The sequence below is a fragment of the Cricetulus griseus genome (assembly GCF_003668045.3).
Source record: "Cricetulus griseus strain 17A/GY chromosome 1 unlocalized genomic scaffold, alternate assembly CriGri-PICRH-1.0 chr1_1, whole genome shotgun sequence".
Taxonomy (NCBI): domain Eukaryota; kingdom Metazoa; phylum Chordata; class Mammalia; order Rodentia; family Cricetidae; genus Cricetulus; species Cricetulus griseus.
In genome coordinates, this window is record NW_023276807.1 from 142,744,417 (window position 1) to 142,761,897 (window position 17,481).

At 41.4% G+C, this 17,481-nt stretch overlaps 2 protein-coding genes across 2 annotated transcripts; one reads left to right on the top strand and one right to left on the bottom strand.

The window, feature by feature from the left end:
- Window positions 1-810: 810 nt before the first annotated feature.
- Window positions 811-14,817, bottom strand: Pdcl2 (phosducin like 2). Its single transcript, XM_035452651.1, has 5 exons — window positions 14,697-14,817; window positions 14,025-14,115; window positions 10,136-10,279; window positions 8,914-9,122; window positions 811-962 (listed from the first exon to the last, which is right to left on the bottom strand). Exons 1-5 carry the CDS (start codon window positions 14,725-14,727, stop codon window positions 811-813), a joined length of 627 nt encoding a protein of 208 aa, XP_035308542.1. The 5' UTR covers window positions 14,728-14,817.
- Window positions 1,650-2,686, top strand: LOC103163084 (sugar phosphate exchanger 3-like). Its single transcript, XM_035452650.1, is given in 2 exon segments — window positions 1,650-1,971; window positions 1,974-2,686. Coding segments are annotated over 2 exon segments (1,020 nt in total). The 3' UTR covers window positions 2,672-2,686.
- Window positions 14,818-17,481: the final 2,664 nt, after the last annotated feature.

Below are 17,481 nucleotides of genomic sequence, written 5' to 3' on the forward strand. Positions count from 1 at the left end.
ATCAACCTCTGACCTCCACATGCAGATTCATAGTCATGTAGACCCATGCATACATGGATGCACATATACAAAATGTATTAATTGTATTTATAAGGTTATATTTATTTCCTCCCATGGGTCCTTTAGTAGGCAGCACAGAGTATTTGTTGGTTTTGTCCAGCAGGAATCAGAAAAAAATAAGTCACCAGATGTGGGATGTCCTTCTGTATGCTGTGAATGTGTGTTGCTTTTATTGGTTGAGGAATAAAACTGTTTTCATCAATGGCCAGGCAGAATACAGCTAGGCAGGAAATTCAAGCAGAGTTATGGAGAGAAAGAAGGCAGAGTCAAGGAGATGCCATGTAGCTGCCTGGGAAACAAGATGTGAGGTAACAAGCCATAAACCTTGTAGAAATATATAGAATATTAGAAATGGGTTAATTTATATGTAAAGCTAGCCAGTAAGAAGCCTGGCCATCGGCCAAACAATTATAATTAATATTAAACCTTAGAGTGGTTATCTGGGAACCAGCAGGTAGGACGAGAAAGTGGCTGTGAAGACCGGTAGATGGGAGAGAAACTGGTCCAGTGGGACCCAGGCAGGGTGAGATAGAGAAAAGCTTCCAGCTATAGTCACAGAAAAATACTAAGGAGTAAAAATTCGTATTTGCAAAAGACACTATTCCTAAATACCTAAAAATGTTTCAGTTGACATGTAGGCTATAATTCTTACATAAAATGGAAATAAGGTCTATACACTTAATCTGATTATAAAGTCAAAGGAAATAAAGCATTGGATACATATACTTTAAAGCTATTTATTAACGAGTCCTATTTAGCATCATTATCACTGTTGGAGCTGTCACTGTCATAAATGGAAATGTTTCTAATTGAAGACACCATCATATCTGCAATGCCTTTTTTGGGGTTTTCTTCCAAGTCAGTCTGTATTGCGCCAACTTCTGATAGTTTCCATTCAAGTTCTACAAAAGATAAAAACCAATCATTAAACTGGATGACAATCTTGGGAAAATGGAGATGAATTTCTCATCTACATGAAACAGAAGCTGACTTTGATAGAATGAGTGTGGAAACAGCCTGGTGAGAGGGCTCACCAGGTAAAGGCGGTTGCCACCAAGTCTGACAGACAACCTGAACCGGATCCCTGAGACCCACATGGTGAAGGGAAGGAACTGACTTTAAAAAGTTATTCTCTGACCACAAGCATACTATGACATTCCAGTACACACATACACACACACACACACACACACACACACACACACACACACACAGAGAGAGAGAGAGAGAGAGAGAGAGAGAGAGAGAGAGAGAGAGAGAATGTAAAAACTAATAGTGTAGAAGTACAGATCATTTAAACCTAAATGACAAAGTGTTATACTATCAGAATTACATTGGATAAAGTTATCCTTAACAGGGGGAATGAATAAAATGTTCATCTTTAAAAGACTAAAAATAGTCTGGGCGTTGGTGGCGCACGCCTTTAATTCCAGCACTCGGGAGGCAGAGGCAGGCAGATCTCTGTGAGTTTGAGGCCAGCCTGGTCTCCAGAGGGAGTGCCAGGATAGGCTCCAAAGCTACACAGAGAAACCCTGTCTTGAAAAACCAAAAAAAAAAAAAAAAAAGACTTCGAGCGTCTCCGTGAGCTCATGCAGTCCACGGGCTGGCCCTGCGTGGTGCCTGTGATGGGCAACTGGTTTGGGAAAGCTGGCCGGGGAGTTGTCTTTGGTCTCTGGAGTGCCTGTGCTTCAATGGGCAATATTTTGGGAGCATGCCTGGCTTCATCTGTTCTGCAGTATGGTTATGAGTACGCCTTTCCGGTGACCACGTCCGTGCAGTTTGCTGGTGGGATCGTCATCTTCTTTGGACTGCTAGTGTCACCAGAAGAAATTGGTCTCCTGAGTATTGAGGCAGAAGAAAACTCGGAAGAAGATTCACACAGGCCTCTTATCCATGGTGCTGAAAATGAAGAAACGAGCCTAACTATTCAATCCAGGAGGATGGGGCTGTCACCCAAGTGAAGGCAATCAGCTTCCATCAGGCTTGCTGCCTTCCTGGAGTCATACCATACTCACTGGCCTATGCCTGCCTGAAGCTGGTGAATTACTCCTTTTTCTTCTGGTTGCCCTTTTATTTGAGTAACAGCTTCGGGTGGAAGGAAGCCGAAGCCAACAAGCTGTCCATTTGGTACGATGTTGGAGGCATTGTAGGTGGAACTCTGCAAGGCTTCATCTCTAATGAGCTACAGAAGAGAGCACCTGTGCTGGCCCTCAGCCTGTTCCTGGCGGTTGGGTCCCTTGTTGGTTATAGTCGCTCTCCAAACAATAAGTCCATCAATGCGCTTCTGATGACCATTACAGGGATTTTTATTGGTGGACTGTCCAATATGATTAACTTGGCTCATTCTGCAGACTTGGGTCGCCAAGAGCTGATCCAAGGGAGCAGTGAGGCTCTGGCGACTGTCACAGGAATTGTTGATGGAACTGGGAGTATCGGTGCTGCCGTGGGCCAGTATCTGGTGTCTTTGATCCAGAACAACCTGGGATGGATGTGGGTTTTCTACTTTTTCATTCTCATGACAAGTTGTACAATTCTGTTTATTTCACCATTAATAATGAAGGAAGTGTTCTCTCTTGTGCAAAGGCGACGAGCTCACATACTGAGTGAATGATGGGGCCCACAGGAGAGAGCGAATGGATGGACTCACGAGGGCCTGTAGGTCTTCAGTTCAGTCGTGTGGAGTTGCCAAAGCAACAGCAGGGCCTCTCCCTGTCAGGCACCCTACAACACTGCCCCCGCTCCAGACACTGTCGAAGAAGGGCCGAATTATTTTTGTATACTACAGCAGTTACTGATGACTTTTTAAAAAATATATTTATGAATGTACTGAAAGCAAAAAGGAGTCTGCCAACATCTTTGTTGGGCCTGTCAGCTCATCCCTTTAACTTGACATGTGATTTTGGTCCTGGACTCTTTCTTGTCCTTCAGCCTTAATTAAGGGCTAAGGGAGCAAGAGGCAGAGTCAGGCAGGTTTGTATTGATGAGAAGACTGCCGTGTGATACTCTGAAAGCAAGTTTGCAGAAAGTGGATCACCATGGAGGCGTCTGAGCAGAGCTCAGGACAGAAGAAGCTACGGCCCCGCCTTGGGCAGATCGATGATGGCTTTGTGCTTGTGGCTGGGTCACTCTGGCTTCTGGAAGTCCTCGTCCTCTCTAGAGTGGCTGTCAGCTTGTTTTCCAACTTCACCGAGTTTGACTGACTCCTAGGAGTAGTCTTCCTTACACTCATGAACTGCAAGTTATCTCCAACATTCCAGTGTGGAGCTTTCAACCTCAGATTTACTGTCTGGGAACTTTAAGACCCTCCAGGAAGCCATGCTGTGTAGGCATATTTTTGGAAAAATTGATGTCTGTCACAGCCGGGTCCATGGAGTTACCTCAGAAGAAGACTAGAATGAGAGACAAGGCAGAGGCTCTTTGTTGCAGGATGTGGAGTGTATGTATTGAATCATATTGGTGGATTGTTAGGACCTGAGACCTGCCTGTTGTAGAAGATGGTAGAGTGTATGTCTTCAAGACTGAGTTCTATAGACATCAACACTTTCAGGTCATTCTGTACGTACATTTTAAATTACATAAACAAGCAAGGAGGGACACCTAATTTACATTGGGTCAGGGAATATTCTTCCCCTTCCTTTATGCTCCAAAATATGTGTTGACGAACTTGTTACTTAATCTTGCAGACTTCTGATCACGGACATAAAGGGGAAACACAAAACATAGAAAGGGAGGGAAAAAAACAAAACCAGCCTTTTGTAATAAATGTCCAGCCGTTTGTTGATTTAGTCTCTGCTTAAAAAAAAAAATAAGAAGGTCAAAAGTGTACACCAGCTGGGCTGTGGTGGCACACACCTTTAATCCCAGCAATTGGGAGAGAGGCAGGCAGATCTCTGTGAGTTCAAGGTCAGCCTAGTCTACAAAGCTACTCAGAGAAACCCTGACTTGAAAAATCAAAAAAAAAAGTGTACACCACGAAGCTAATAAGTCAGATGTGGTGGTTCATGCTGTGATCCCAGCATTTGGGAGGCTGAAGCAGGGGGACTGCCACAAATTCCACCCGACCCCAACTCCATGCAAAAAGAAGAGAAAGAGAGAAAGAAGGCAGAGAGAAAGAATGGGCATAAACTTAAGGAAAAGCAGAAAGGATATAATAAAAAAAACTTGGTAAAAATGTGAGAACAAAAGTAATGGAGATGTCCAGGAAAATCAAAATTGGATCTTTGAAGCATCTGGTGATTTGAAAGAAAATGGCCACCAGGGGAGTGACACAATTTGGAGGTACCACCTTGTTGGAGCAAGTGTCACTGTGGGGTGGGCTTTGAGGTCCCTTTTGCTCAAGCTTTCCACAGTGTGACACTCAGTTCACTTCCTGTTGTCTGCTGATGAAAATGTAGGACTCTCAACTCTAGGATCATGTCTGCCTGCACAGCACCGTGTCCTGCCATGATGACAATGGACTGAACCTCTGAATGGTAAGGCACCCCATTAAATGTTTTCCTTTTTAAGAGTTTCTGTGGTTGTAGTGTCTCTTCACAGCAATAAAACCCTAACTAAGACAGAGCAATTAGTAGCTGAGTGCTGGGTAGAAATGCTTACAAGATAAGGAAGAAATCAAGTAATAAAGAATTTGTATGGGTCATAACCAAACTGACAAGATACAATAGTTCCCTGAGTATCAGATGGGCACACACAAAATAAAAACCCTAGCCAAAAACAAAAACAAAAAAACAAAACTCTGGTATAGGTGTGAATAATTGAGTAGTTCATAAAGATTAAAACTCAATATTTAAAACCAATAATACTATTGGGAAGAGACATTCACCAATATACCTGAAAATGATTTAGACTGTTAATGGGGGAGTTTTTGTTTGTTTGTTTAAAGAAAAAATATAAACTACCACAACACAACACTAACTGCAGTGTTCTACTAATATAGGGATATTAGAAAATAAGTTCTCAAAATAAGAAAATAAGATCTCAAAAATAAGTTGACGCATTTAAAAATTACAACAGAAAATACCTCATTTCCATGCACCAGGCTGACTATTTGGTGGGGGGGAGCTAACCAGTGTTGAAAGGGTCAAAGAGAATGTGGGAGCCTTGAACATTGTTGGGTAGAGTGCAATGTGGTATAGCAGCTATGGAAAACTGTATGGTAATTGCTTTAAAAATGTATGAATTACTTTATGATCTGGAAATCACAGTTCTGGGTATTGGCAGAGGATGGAGACAGGCACTGCAGCGGGTGTCTGCACACTCAGTTCTGGGCATTGGCAGAGGATGGAGACAGGCACTGCAGCGGGTGTCTACACACTCAGTTCTGGGCATTGGCAGAGGATGGAGACAGGCACTGCAGCGGGTGTCTGCACACTCAGTCCCATAAAAGCAGCATTTATTATAGAGACACAAGAAACCTGACTGTCCATCCAGCCTCAAAAAGGACGGAAGCTGCAAGGCTGGGAAATACCTATCTATACTGCTGTCGCCAGGGATGCTAAAGCAGGAGGATCCCAAGTTCAAGGCCAATCTGGGCAAGATCCCATCTCAAAAAGAAATGTATAGAATAAGTTGAGAAAAATGATTAAGACTGTAAGAGTTCATATTATATATACTTTGCAATTTAAAAATAAATTTAAAAACAGTGGGAAATGAAGTTTCAATAAATGGCATTGGGGCAAAAAAAGAATAAAATTAGATCCATTCTTTATGTCACAACATTATAATGTTATTTAAGACCTAAGCAAAAATAAAACTATTAAAAGAAAATATAGGGGGGATGGTTTTTCATCTTGAAAAATATATAATGGTTTTTAAAGGGAAGCATGGTAAGTAAAATTTTAAAAGATTATTAAGTTTAACTCTGCTAATGTAAGTTTGCATAACAATTAAGTGAGGCTAGACCCAGGTATGCATACCAGAGCCTGGGTATACTTGAGAGGTGAAGGGATGACTATTTGAGCCTAAGTGTCTGAAGCCAGACTCTGTATCAAGAAGAAGAAGAAGAAAGAAGAAAGAAGAAGAAGAAGAAGAGGAGGAGGAGGAGGAGGAAGAGGAGGAGGAGGAGGAGGAGGAGGAGGAGGAACAGGAACAGGAACAGGAACAGGAACAGGAAGCAGCAGCAGCAGCAGCAGCAGCAGCAGCAGCAGCAGCAGCAGCAGTAGTAGTAGTAGTATGGGTCAAAGTGTGGAGAGCTTGGGTTCAATCACATGTGCCCCAGATAAATACATATACCCAGAGAAAAGAATTGTGAAGTGGTGAGCCACGAAGAACCTGTGTGTGATGCCATAGAAGCAGTGGACAGAACTTCACAAACGTCTGTAATTCAACGAAAAAAACACACCAAAAATGAACAAAGCAAATAGAAGAGGCAAAATGACCAACATCTACTGAAGAATGCTTAATTCCATTAGTATTCCAAATTTAAAGAGTGACAGGATTTTTGCAGTGCTGACATTATAGCTCAGGAGTAGAGCACTTGTCTAGTATGCACAAGGCCCTGCCCTGGGTTCGATTTCCAATATTGTCAAAGACAAAAAGATAACAATGCATATCCGTCAGCTTGACAAAACCACAGCAGCATAACAATTCTAAGACCTGATAGAGAAGTATGTAAATGAGGACTCTCATACAGGGCTGATAAGAGGAGAAAGCAATAACATCACTGGTAGAGGGCTTAGCTTAGTTGCTGTGATAAAACACTCTGATGAAAGAAACTCTAGGGAGAAAGGATCTATTTAACTCATAGTTCCAAGTTATAATCCATTATGTCTACTGTCAGGGGAGAGCAGTGAATGCAGGCAGACATGCTTGGCTGGCTTTCTCCTCTTTACATACTCCAGCATCCTCTGCCAAGGAAATGGCACACCTTCAGTAGATGGGGCTTCTCACTTTAATTAACATAATAAAGCTAATTCCCTCATAGACAGGCCCAAAATCCACCTCTCAGTCATTCTAGTTGACAGTACCATCACAGATATTTTCCTAGTGGAGTTAAAAAATATAAAACACAAAGAGATTTCTCACAGATGGGCACAAGGATGCCAGAAGAATTGTCACTAGAAAACTACAATCAGCTCACATTCTCTCAGAAAAGAAGTGACAGACACATAAATTAAGGAGTATTTTATGAGAGAAAGATAAGAATTTAAAGTTATTAAATCAGATATAAAAGGAAGAAGTTTGGAAAATTATCATTGCACTTAAAAAGACAACTTTCAGGATGCTATACTGCTATTTACTGAAAAGTTTCAAACTTACAGTGTAAGCATTCCTTATGTTTCTGTGTGTATGTATGTATGTATGTACTAAAATATGTATATTTATATTCACATATACATTATGCTAAAGTATAAGAAAGTTACCCAATCCCTCAAAACAAATATAGAATAACCATATAATTATGGGTATTTTGACCTAACAATATAATTATTGGTTTATTTCCAAAATTATTGAACAGATTATTTGTACAGCCATGTTTTAATAGCATTATTCATAACAACTAAAATGTAAAAGCAATGTAAGTGTCCCATCGAAGAAGGATGTATCCCTGCAATGTGGCCTATGTAGACCCTGGGACATTGGTCAGACTTAAGAAAAGGAAGCCCTGACACTTCTTGAAAGGATGAACCATGACAACATTATGCCGAGCGGAAGGAAAAATGAAAAACAGTATTATCCTACTTAGATGGTGTGTCTAAAATCATCAATTTCATAAAGATAGAAGGTAGATTGGTGGCTTCCTGGGGTGGGAAAGAGTGTAGAATGAAAACTTAAATATTTAATAGGTCCAGAGTGTCACTATACAAGATGGTAAGAGTTGTGGATGTGGATGAAAGTTACAGCAACACAACAATTTGAATGTCAGTGTCACTCAATGGTATAAACTAACACAATGATGATAAAGATTTTCAGCTTCATAAAATAGGTTAAAGTAGTATCCAGATATGAAAAAGCCAAAGGGATGACTTTAGGAGGTTGAAATAAACATTAAAAAGGGTAAAAATATAAAGTCCTGTCCTGTGTGCTATTGAAAAGAAAGTAATAGAAGACTGTTGCACATCTTTTCCAGAGATAAATACTCACAAGGAATTATCAACCAACAAGCCCAGGGCAACATCTGGATAGGTGGTACAGAGAATGTACATGACAAAAAGCCCACAGAGAAAAGAAAGAGGCTTAATTCATCTGGGAACACATGGGAGGATAAATGGAAATGAGAACCTTGCGTTCAGGGTTTGGACCAGGAGGATAAAGTTGAGGAATTTGGGTGAAAGTAGAGATTTTTATGATGAAGTGTGAGTGTAAAGTTCTGTCTGGGATCTTCAGTGACTAAGCCCAGCCCAACTAAGGCATCCACTATCCAGGACTGAGAATTAGAGGTGTGCAGGTGGACTGGTTCTAAACTAAATAGTTTACATTTTTAGAGTTATTTTAAACAGACACCATTAAGATTCTTAAGCAAAAGGTGTTATGATATTATACCCATGACAACAGGAAAACCTATCTGGAGGATTTTTAAGAGGAATTGAATGGGGGCTGGAGAAATGGCTGGAGACACAGATCCCAGCACCCACATGGCAGACCATGAGTGCCTGGAGTTCCAGTGTCAGGTAATGCAACAACTGTTTCTGTCTTCCATGGGCACCAAACATGCACACTGCACAGGAACACACATACACACACACACACACATGTGCGTGCATGCTTGCGCTTGCTAATACAACTTTTAAAATCTTAAAAAGAAGAAAATTAAGGGGGAAAACTTTGTTTCAAAGAAATAAACTCATATTTGTTCATCTGGAGAACTTTTCACTTGTTACTATTACAAACATTAAACAAAAATTACATCATTACCTTCTAACTTGAGGTTTATCCCTCCACATTCTATAATTCCAATGAATTTGCCTTCTATCTGACCATTTTTATAAACAAAAATTGTTGGTAAACAGTTGTCATGGTAGTGTTCGATACAGCTATTCACGATGGCTTTAAGGAATTTAGTTTCTGGGAACTTCCTTGCTAGGAGACTAAGATGCTGGTTGACCAACAAGCACATGGGGACGCTAAAAAAGAGAATGCACAATGTGTTTCAAATACAGATTGCTTCTCTTAGTCTAGCCAAATAAGTGAAACCTATCTATTGCAAAAATAGATCTTTACTTTTTATATAAAAGCATATGTGTACCCTAGGAATGATGCTGGTACCCTGGGAATATGCATCCTAATTTAGGTAAACTACATTCCACTTAGCATTACTTTAGTCACTTAGCATCCTAGGTGGAAGAATATAGGAATACAAATGCAAAACAGGCATGTCTAGGGAATCTGGGGTAGCTCTGAGCTGCAATAAAGGGATCCAACTCTTGTCACTTCTTGGTCTAACCTCACAGGCACTCCCATCCAGAGTGCCTCATCTCAGACTTCCTTGGCTTTCTTGATCCTAATAAATTTCACCCAGTCTTCTGCATCCTGGATCCCAGTATCCAGAATTATTTCTCATCTAAAATTTAAAACTGGTTAAAAGCAGGATCCCAAACTTCCAATTCTTTCCACTTCATCCATCACAGACGCCCCACTCCACACACTCTCCCATCCCTCCCTTCCTCCTAGTGTACCACCCTGCACTTTGGCACGTGAGTTCATAGCTCACTCCCTGCCACCCTATGCCCCCCACACCTCCACTTTTTTCCATGCTCCTTGTGATGGTACACAATAATCTCAGAATTTGTGGGGTGGAAGGAGGATCAGGAGTTTAAGACTATCCTTGGCTGAGTTTGAGGTCAGCTTAGTGGGGTGTGTGTATGTTTGTGGTGGTGGGGGGTGATATAGGTGGTTTAATACCAAACAGTGATCACTTTTCTAACAAATGTGACAGACTTCAAATTGGAGATGAAAATATTTTAGCATACTTAATTTAATCCCTAGAGATAAACAATCTGCAATGCATTCATATGTAATACATGTTTCTTTCTCTAAGTTATTCCTCATCATAGGCATCATGAAGTCTAAAGCTAGAAGTGTTTTTAAAGCATTATGGCACCAACATTCTGAAATTACCACATTCCATGGTAGTTACCTTGATCTGTAGAGATGAATTATAACCCACAAATCTTTTTCTGCATTTGTAACTTCATTCACATACTGATTTCCAGAAATTTCTCTCAGTTCTCCAAATTTTTGTTTCTTCTTAAGTGCTTGCCATTCCTTTAACCGCTTTTCTCTAGTTGAAACAAAAATGTTATCTAAGTGTTATATCCTTTTATTTATTATGTATTTATTCTCTCTCTCTCTCTCTCTCTCTCTCTCTCTCTCTCTCTCTGTGTGTGTGTGTGTGTGTGTGTGTGTGTGTGTGTGTCCCCATGCGTCTGTCTGTCTGCCTTCCTGCTTGAGAGTTTTTGTGTTCCAGGAGTTTGCATGTGTCTGAGAAGCCCAAAGGCCTTGGACTCCCTGGCAGTGGAATTATAGGCAGTTGTGAGCCATCTGATGGGGGTTCTGGGGACTGAACGTTTTAGCATGTGCATATATGCATGTGTGTGCTTGTATGCATGTGTATGTGCACACAGGTGTATGTGTACCTGTGCACACCATTGCACATGTGTGGAGACAGAGAACATCTTGTAGGAGTTGGCTCTTTCCTTCTATCAGGTGGGTCCCAGGGAACAAATTCAGGCCATGGGGCTTGGCAGCAAGCACCTCCACCCACTGAGCCATCTCAGTGGTCCTTGTTTCCTGCATTCTTGATGTTCTGGCATCTAGAACTTTGCTAATCCTTTAGGGAATACTCATTTCAGAACTGGCTGGTTCTGAGAAAGAACAAACACTTGCCAGACAGCACATTCTTCAAACGTAAGCCAGCCAACTTGGAAAGCACAACCTTGGTCGGTTTTTATTTTCTCTTCTTTTTTGAGGCAAGGTCTGGCTATGTCCCTGAGACTGGTCTTACAGTCCTGGCTCAGACAGTCCTCTCACCTCTGCTTCCAAGTGTCTGGGACTTTGGGCATGCACTACCATGCCTGGTTTCAACTAACCCCCCCCTCCCGTTTGCCTTTTCTCCACCCTGTGGTTGTTGTTTTGTTTTCTTTTTCACAAGGCTCCCTGCCCTAGTCATCCCAGAACTGGTAACCAGATAACTAACAACAGACCTATCCCAGAGCCCACCAAAACGATTTGAACTAGCCAATCATAAGTCTGCTTACCCCTGCCTTGCATGTTCTTTCCCATAGAAACCAAAGGCTGTGTCAGAGGGTTTTTTTTTTTTTTTTTTTTTTTTTTTTCCCTTTGCTGCTTTTGATCCTGACCCTCTCAGGTGCTTCCTTTTGTGGACCCATGTGCCTGGGTGCACCCCTCCTCTTGAGAATGGTAACTGATCAGTGGCAGCCACCTCCCAATCATACTTGTGTCAAAGCAAACAACTCCCGAGCACACTTCAGAACACACTGGCCTCCTTTCATCCGGTAGAAGCATGCCAAATGAAAACTCATTTTACGTAACAATGAAGCCAAACACAATGACATCCAAAGAGAATAATAATGCAGACCTAGGTCTACTATTAGGCACCTTCTTAATGGTACAACTACCAAACTTTTCTCTTCCCACTCAATTTTCCCTCCCTAGGTCACTGGAAAGGTTAACACATGGGTTAATCCTGCCATCAGGAAGACACTGTTTAGTGGCCTGCATTTTGCACTTAACAATCAAACCAGTTGGGATTCATGTACATAGACATAAAGCCCTCTAGCTATTTTAAGCAGAAAGGAACTTAATCTGGGAAATTAAGCGCTTTGCAAACTTGCTGAAATGGTGGAAGTAGACACAAGGCTGGGCAACCAGGAATGACTCCCAGAACAACACTGCAAAACTGGTCTGCCAAGGCTTTCTTTGCCTCAATCCAGAAACTGGGGAATCTGGATTCCAATTGTTGGCCCAAGTATTACATTACTGTGAGACTCGGAGAGATACAATAACAACTGCTGGCACTAGGAACCAGTCTCCCTAGCAACAATCTGAGGATGAGAAACTGCTGCCAGAACAATGGCTCCAGAATTATGACGCAAATTCTAGGTTCAGACCACTTAAATGGACGCTTTCAGATTTTTTTTTAAACCTCTGCTTTCTTCATTTAATTTAGCCCTGAAACCAAATACTCTGTATGTTGGCAGAACCTGAAACACATCTGTGGCAGTAGAGTCTGAGAAATGCAGCTGTAGTTTCTAGCTTCTGTTCTACTGTAACGTGCATCAGGAGAAAGAGGAATGTATGTCAGGCAGTTTAGTATTTGCCACAAAAATACACTGCAGATGTGTTCATAGCCACATTTAGACATTTCTTCTTCCTTTTAGCTACAGGAGCCTCTTGGTTTAATTCACTTGTTATTTTATAGCTGGTTACCTACCAATAACATTTTGTCTCTAACTTCATGAATAAGATATTTTTCACTTCTTTCCCTTACCCCTAGGCTTTGCTAGAACCTAATCATCATTATAGATTCCTCTTTGGTAGCTTGTAGGAAGACCACACTTCCAAGCTTCTTTCTGAGAGGAGATGGTAACCAATGAGGTTGGTGAAAGTGGTGTGTTCCTCTCTGGTACACAGTCCTAAAATGTCCTGTGCCATCTTCTACACAGATCCCTGTTTCACATGGGAAGAGGTACAGGATTCTAAGGTGACATAGCCCTAAAGTGCCCAGGCCACAGTCACTGCCTGGAAAAGAGCTGCTCAAGTAATCTATAGGAGATGTGATCAAAAAATTAAGGGACCATCACAATGATACAACTCAAATGTTTTTTAATTTATTTTTATTTCATTCATGTGTATGGCTCTTCTGCCTGCATATATATCTGTGCACTACTTGCATGCCTGGTGCCCATAGAGGACAGAAGAAGGGGTCAGACCCCCTGGAACTGGAGAGGGTTGTGAGCCTCCATGTGCATGCTGGGAAACCAGGTCCTCTGTGTTCTTCACCACTGAGCCACCTCTCCATCCCCAAGTAACTTTTTGATTACCACAAACAAATCCTATATCCATTTGTGGTTACCTCCTACTTGTTTATTCTAAGGTTTGGTATATAGTAATTTTCCTTTCTACTTATACAGCCTTTTTTGACTTGTTTCTTTCTCTTATGATATTTTCAAAGGTCATCTATTTGGTAGTTATAGTAGCTACCATGCTAAAGGCATTAAAGGAAGAGTTTATTTGTGCCTCTGTTTCCAGAGGGATAAGAGTCCATCACTCTGAGGAAGCATGGCAGCTCACAGGCATGGAGCCAGAGCAGGAAGCTCAGAGACCACATCCTCAATGGCAAGCACAAAAGCAGAGAGAGCAAATGGTAAGCAGAGCAAGGCTATGAACTCTCAAAGCCTCTCCCGTCCCCTGAAGCGATGTAGTTCCCCCACCAAGGTTGTACTATTTCCCCAAACAGCATCACCAATTGGAGACCAAATGTTCAAATATCAGAGCCCAAAAGAAAAAAAAATTCTATACATTTCATGTGATAAGTGCAACACTCCAGGGGAATTGAAAAAAAAATGTACTAAAATGAAAACCTTACCGGAGGGCTTCACAAATCCAAGAAACCAAAAGAAAGAATCAAAAAGTCAAAAGCCAGGACTATTGCTTTAACCCAGAAGCACAGATTAAAAAAAAAATTAAGAAAATGAACAAGGCCTAAAGGACCTGTGGGCCACCGTCTAGCAGTTCAACATAATATTCTGGGAGCCCAAAAGGAGCAGACACAGAGAAAGAGAACGTTTTCAGAATTAATGGCAGACAGCTTCCCAAAAATGATTCAAGACACGAGTCTAAAATCTAGTACATCAGGTACACTCCAAGAAGGACAAACCCAAGGATACCCACGTTGTGACACAGCAGTGTCAATCGTGCAAGCAGCAAGAGCAAATCAAGTTATGGCATAAAATATGTTCTAACAAGCCAATGAGTATTGATTCCACAGCTACACAATACTATACCTGTATGTCTCAATTGCTTTTATGTCTTCTTCATCAAATTCGTCCTCGGCTTCTTTCAATTGTGCAAGCGTCATCTTCTCATATGGTTTAACTAAAACATAAATTCCAGTTCTAAACATTACTTTCACTTTATACCCAACTTCTAGAAAACAAAACAAAAAAACCAAAACCTACAACCCTAACAGCTTAGATAAAAGATATCAACAATATCTTTAACAAACCTGTAGCAAGTAGCTAAAACACAGTTACACATTGTAGAAACTAATATTAGCATGTTCGATTCCCTCAAAGTTCACAGAACTGACAGGACACTTGCCAGAGTAGCTGGGAAAATCAATTAGATACTTAAATTTAGGTTTCTCCCAAGTACATGGAAACATTAATGGAGAAGATTCTCTATCAAACGAACAAAAGAGAAGGTAATCTCAAAGTAGAGGGACATGGTGGAAGACACCTCACCAGGTTTATAAGCACTTTTCAGCACTTTTATTAACTGGCATGTGCCTTTCTACACACAAATCAGCCATTTTGGATAGCAATCTCCTAATTTTGAGTGGACGGACAGAGTTTATATTAAACTATATCTAATTCCCTCTCCCATGTTCATGAAACGTATCTTGCTACCTTCACTGTACTATCCCCTCAATGCAGCCCACCAAAAGCACACTGTACCCATTGCCTCCTTCTGCAAGCGTAACACCATCTCTTCAATTTCATCTTTTGGTTCTTCTTTTGGAGGAAGAATGCCAAAATCTCTTAAAATTTCATTCCATTCTGTATCTTCATTTGGATCCTATACACACAAAGAGGACACTCTATTAGCATAGCTGTGCATTGTAAAATGTGCTGATAAAATTGACTGGTGGGTGGTGTACCCAAATACAAAGCTGTTCATGGACTCTACAACTAAGGTTTGAAGAACAGACCTACTTCTCCCCCCAAGAGTGGGACTGCATACTTTGATTAACAGGACACATCTATCCTCAGAATTACAGAGAGGCTTATAAAAAGATCAACTTAGACGCTGGCCAGATGGCTTATCGGGTAAAGGCAGTTGTCACACAAGCCTGGTGACCTGAGCCAGTATCCAGATCCTGCACAAAGGGAGGGAGGGAGAGAGGAGAGAGAGGAGGAGAGCAGAGAGGAGAGAGAGAGAGAGAGAGAGAGAGAGAGAGAGAGAGAGAGAGAGAGAGAGAGAGAGAGACTGACCACACAGGGTTGTCCTCTGACCTCTACTGTGACACATGTGCCCCACCCACATCATGCACACACACACAATAATAAATAAATACATTTCAAACATCAATTAGACCACATATATAAAATTCTAAGAAAGTAAACTTAGACGTCACAGAAAATATACTGATGACTACAGTGAACAATCCCAATTTACATAATGTTCCAGTCTGTCAGGTGAACTTATTTCTATTTCGAGGTACATAGATTCAAGAACCCTCATGCTTAATTATGACAGGCTAGGCTTGCTGGATTTTCTAACATGATAAATAAAGATCCAGAGACTGATATTGGGGTTCAAGCTTCAAAGCAAAGCAGCCAAGGCACTACCTCTTATCTACCTCAGGCGGAAAGGGCTGTCTCCATGAGTTCTCACCAAGCCTCAGATTGCTGCCCCTCCTCAGAGTGGCTGGAGAATCCATCTCTACATGAGACCCTTTGATTTTTTTTTTTTTTTGCCTCTCTAGTGTGGATGTATAGATTAAGATACATGGGACTAGGATAGATATAGGTCAATTTTATTCAGGGAGAAGTCACTTAACATGAGACACCCAATAACCCACAAGTTCCAGCTCCGAGAATCCACACCCAGCTGCTGTCAGTGACCGACCGGAACCAAGAGAGAGCAACACTGTCCCAAAGGGGTGTGGTCGGCACCACAGGTGTGGCTGGTTAGATCTCTCACTACACCCTAGTGCATGGATTAAAGGTGTGTGAGCCCTTTCTCTTTAGAACTGGGACAATTTTGTGTAGCTCAGTGTGGCCTTGAACTAACAGAGATCTGTCTACCTCTTAACCCTGAGTCCTGGAATTAAAGGTGTGTACCACCACTGCCTAGCTTCTATAGCTAACTAGTATGGCTTCTTTGCTATTTTGATCTCCAGTGGCTTTAATAAATCATAAACAATATATCATCACAGGCTTTGATGAAGAAAGCTAACATATTCTGAAATGTCCTACAGATAGACTCATATATCATGGAAATATGGCCTGGCATGGTAGTGCATGCTGCTAATCCCAGCATTTAGGAGTCAGAAGCAGGCAGGTCTCTGTGACTTCCAGGTCAGCTTGGTCTACACAGTAAGTTTTAGTCTAGCCAGGCCTACATGGTGAGGCCCTATCACAAGGAATGGGAAAAAGAGAATGTGGTTGGGTGCAGAGATGAAAGACTGTGGTCCAGCACTCAGACTATGAGTTGAAGTACAGCCTTTGCTTCAAAGTGAGTTTCCATGCCAACGCACACAACTGTGTCCCAGGACTCAGGACTATGGGTTCAAGTTCCTCCTTGGCTGCACAGTGAGTTCCATTCCAACATACACATAAAACACAGTCTCTAAAACAAAACAAAACTCAACAACAACCAAAAGTAAAAAGAAACAAACAAACAAATGAAACAAAGAAAGAAGGCATGGCTAAGAATAAGCTAGCGCCGGGCGTTGGTGGCGCAGACCTTTAATCTCAGCACTTGGGAGGCAGAGATAGGCAGATCTCTGTGAGTTCGAGGCCAGCTTGGTCTCCAGAGTAAGTGCCAGGATAGTAGCTTCCAAAGCTACACAGAGAAACCCTGTCTCGAAAAACCAAAAAAAAAAAAAAAAAAAAAAAAAAGCTAGCAACGAAGTTCTAAAAGCAAATAACTATTGCTGAATCCTACCAAAATCTGTGCAAGTGTTCTTCTTTACTTCAGCCAGTCAACTGGCATGCTAAAGCACTGTAAGATTTTGTCTATGGTTCCCCATGATGTATCAGGTATGCATTTCTCTTATCTTGCATGAGTAAAATGAGTTCACTTATCTTGCATGAGTTTACTGGGAGGTCTGAAGCTGTGGAATAATATCTTTTAACAATTCTAGAAAATGCACAGAAAATTGTAGAAGGTCTTCTTTGGACTGCCAGCTCCCAAACAATAACATGGAGACTTCTTATCAGAGTATGAAACCTTGGCCTCAGCTTAGGCTTGTTCCCAAATAGCTCTAATAATTTAAATTAAACCCATATATAGTAATTTACTTTCTGCCACATGGGTCGTTACCGCTCCTCAGTCCTTTATGTCTAATTTCCTCTGAGTCGCCCTTGAGAATCCCCACCTCTCAGACTTTTTTTTCCCCCAGAGTTCCTATCTCTGCCCAGAAGTCTTGCCTATCCTCTCCTGCCTAGCTATGGGCTGTTCAGCTCTTTATTAAAAAGTCAGAAGGTGCTTTAGGCAGATGAAGTAAATCAGACA

What these genes read in the sequence shown, in the direction of transcription:
- Pdcl2 (XM_035452651.1), bottom strand. Translation starts at nt 14,727, where the DNA reads ATGGTGTTACGCTTGCAGAAGGAGGCAATGG. An exon ending in AAAGCAATTGAGACATACAG is followed by an intron (nt 10,280 to 14,024) that starts GTATAGTATTGT and finishes TGTTTCAACTAG; the next exon opens with AGAAAAGCGGTTAAAGGAAT. An exon ending in GATAAACCTCAAGTTAGAAG is followed by an intron (nt 963 to 8,913) that starts GTAATGATGTAA and finishes TATCTTTTGTAG; the next exon opens with AACTTGAATGGAAACTATCA.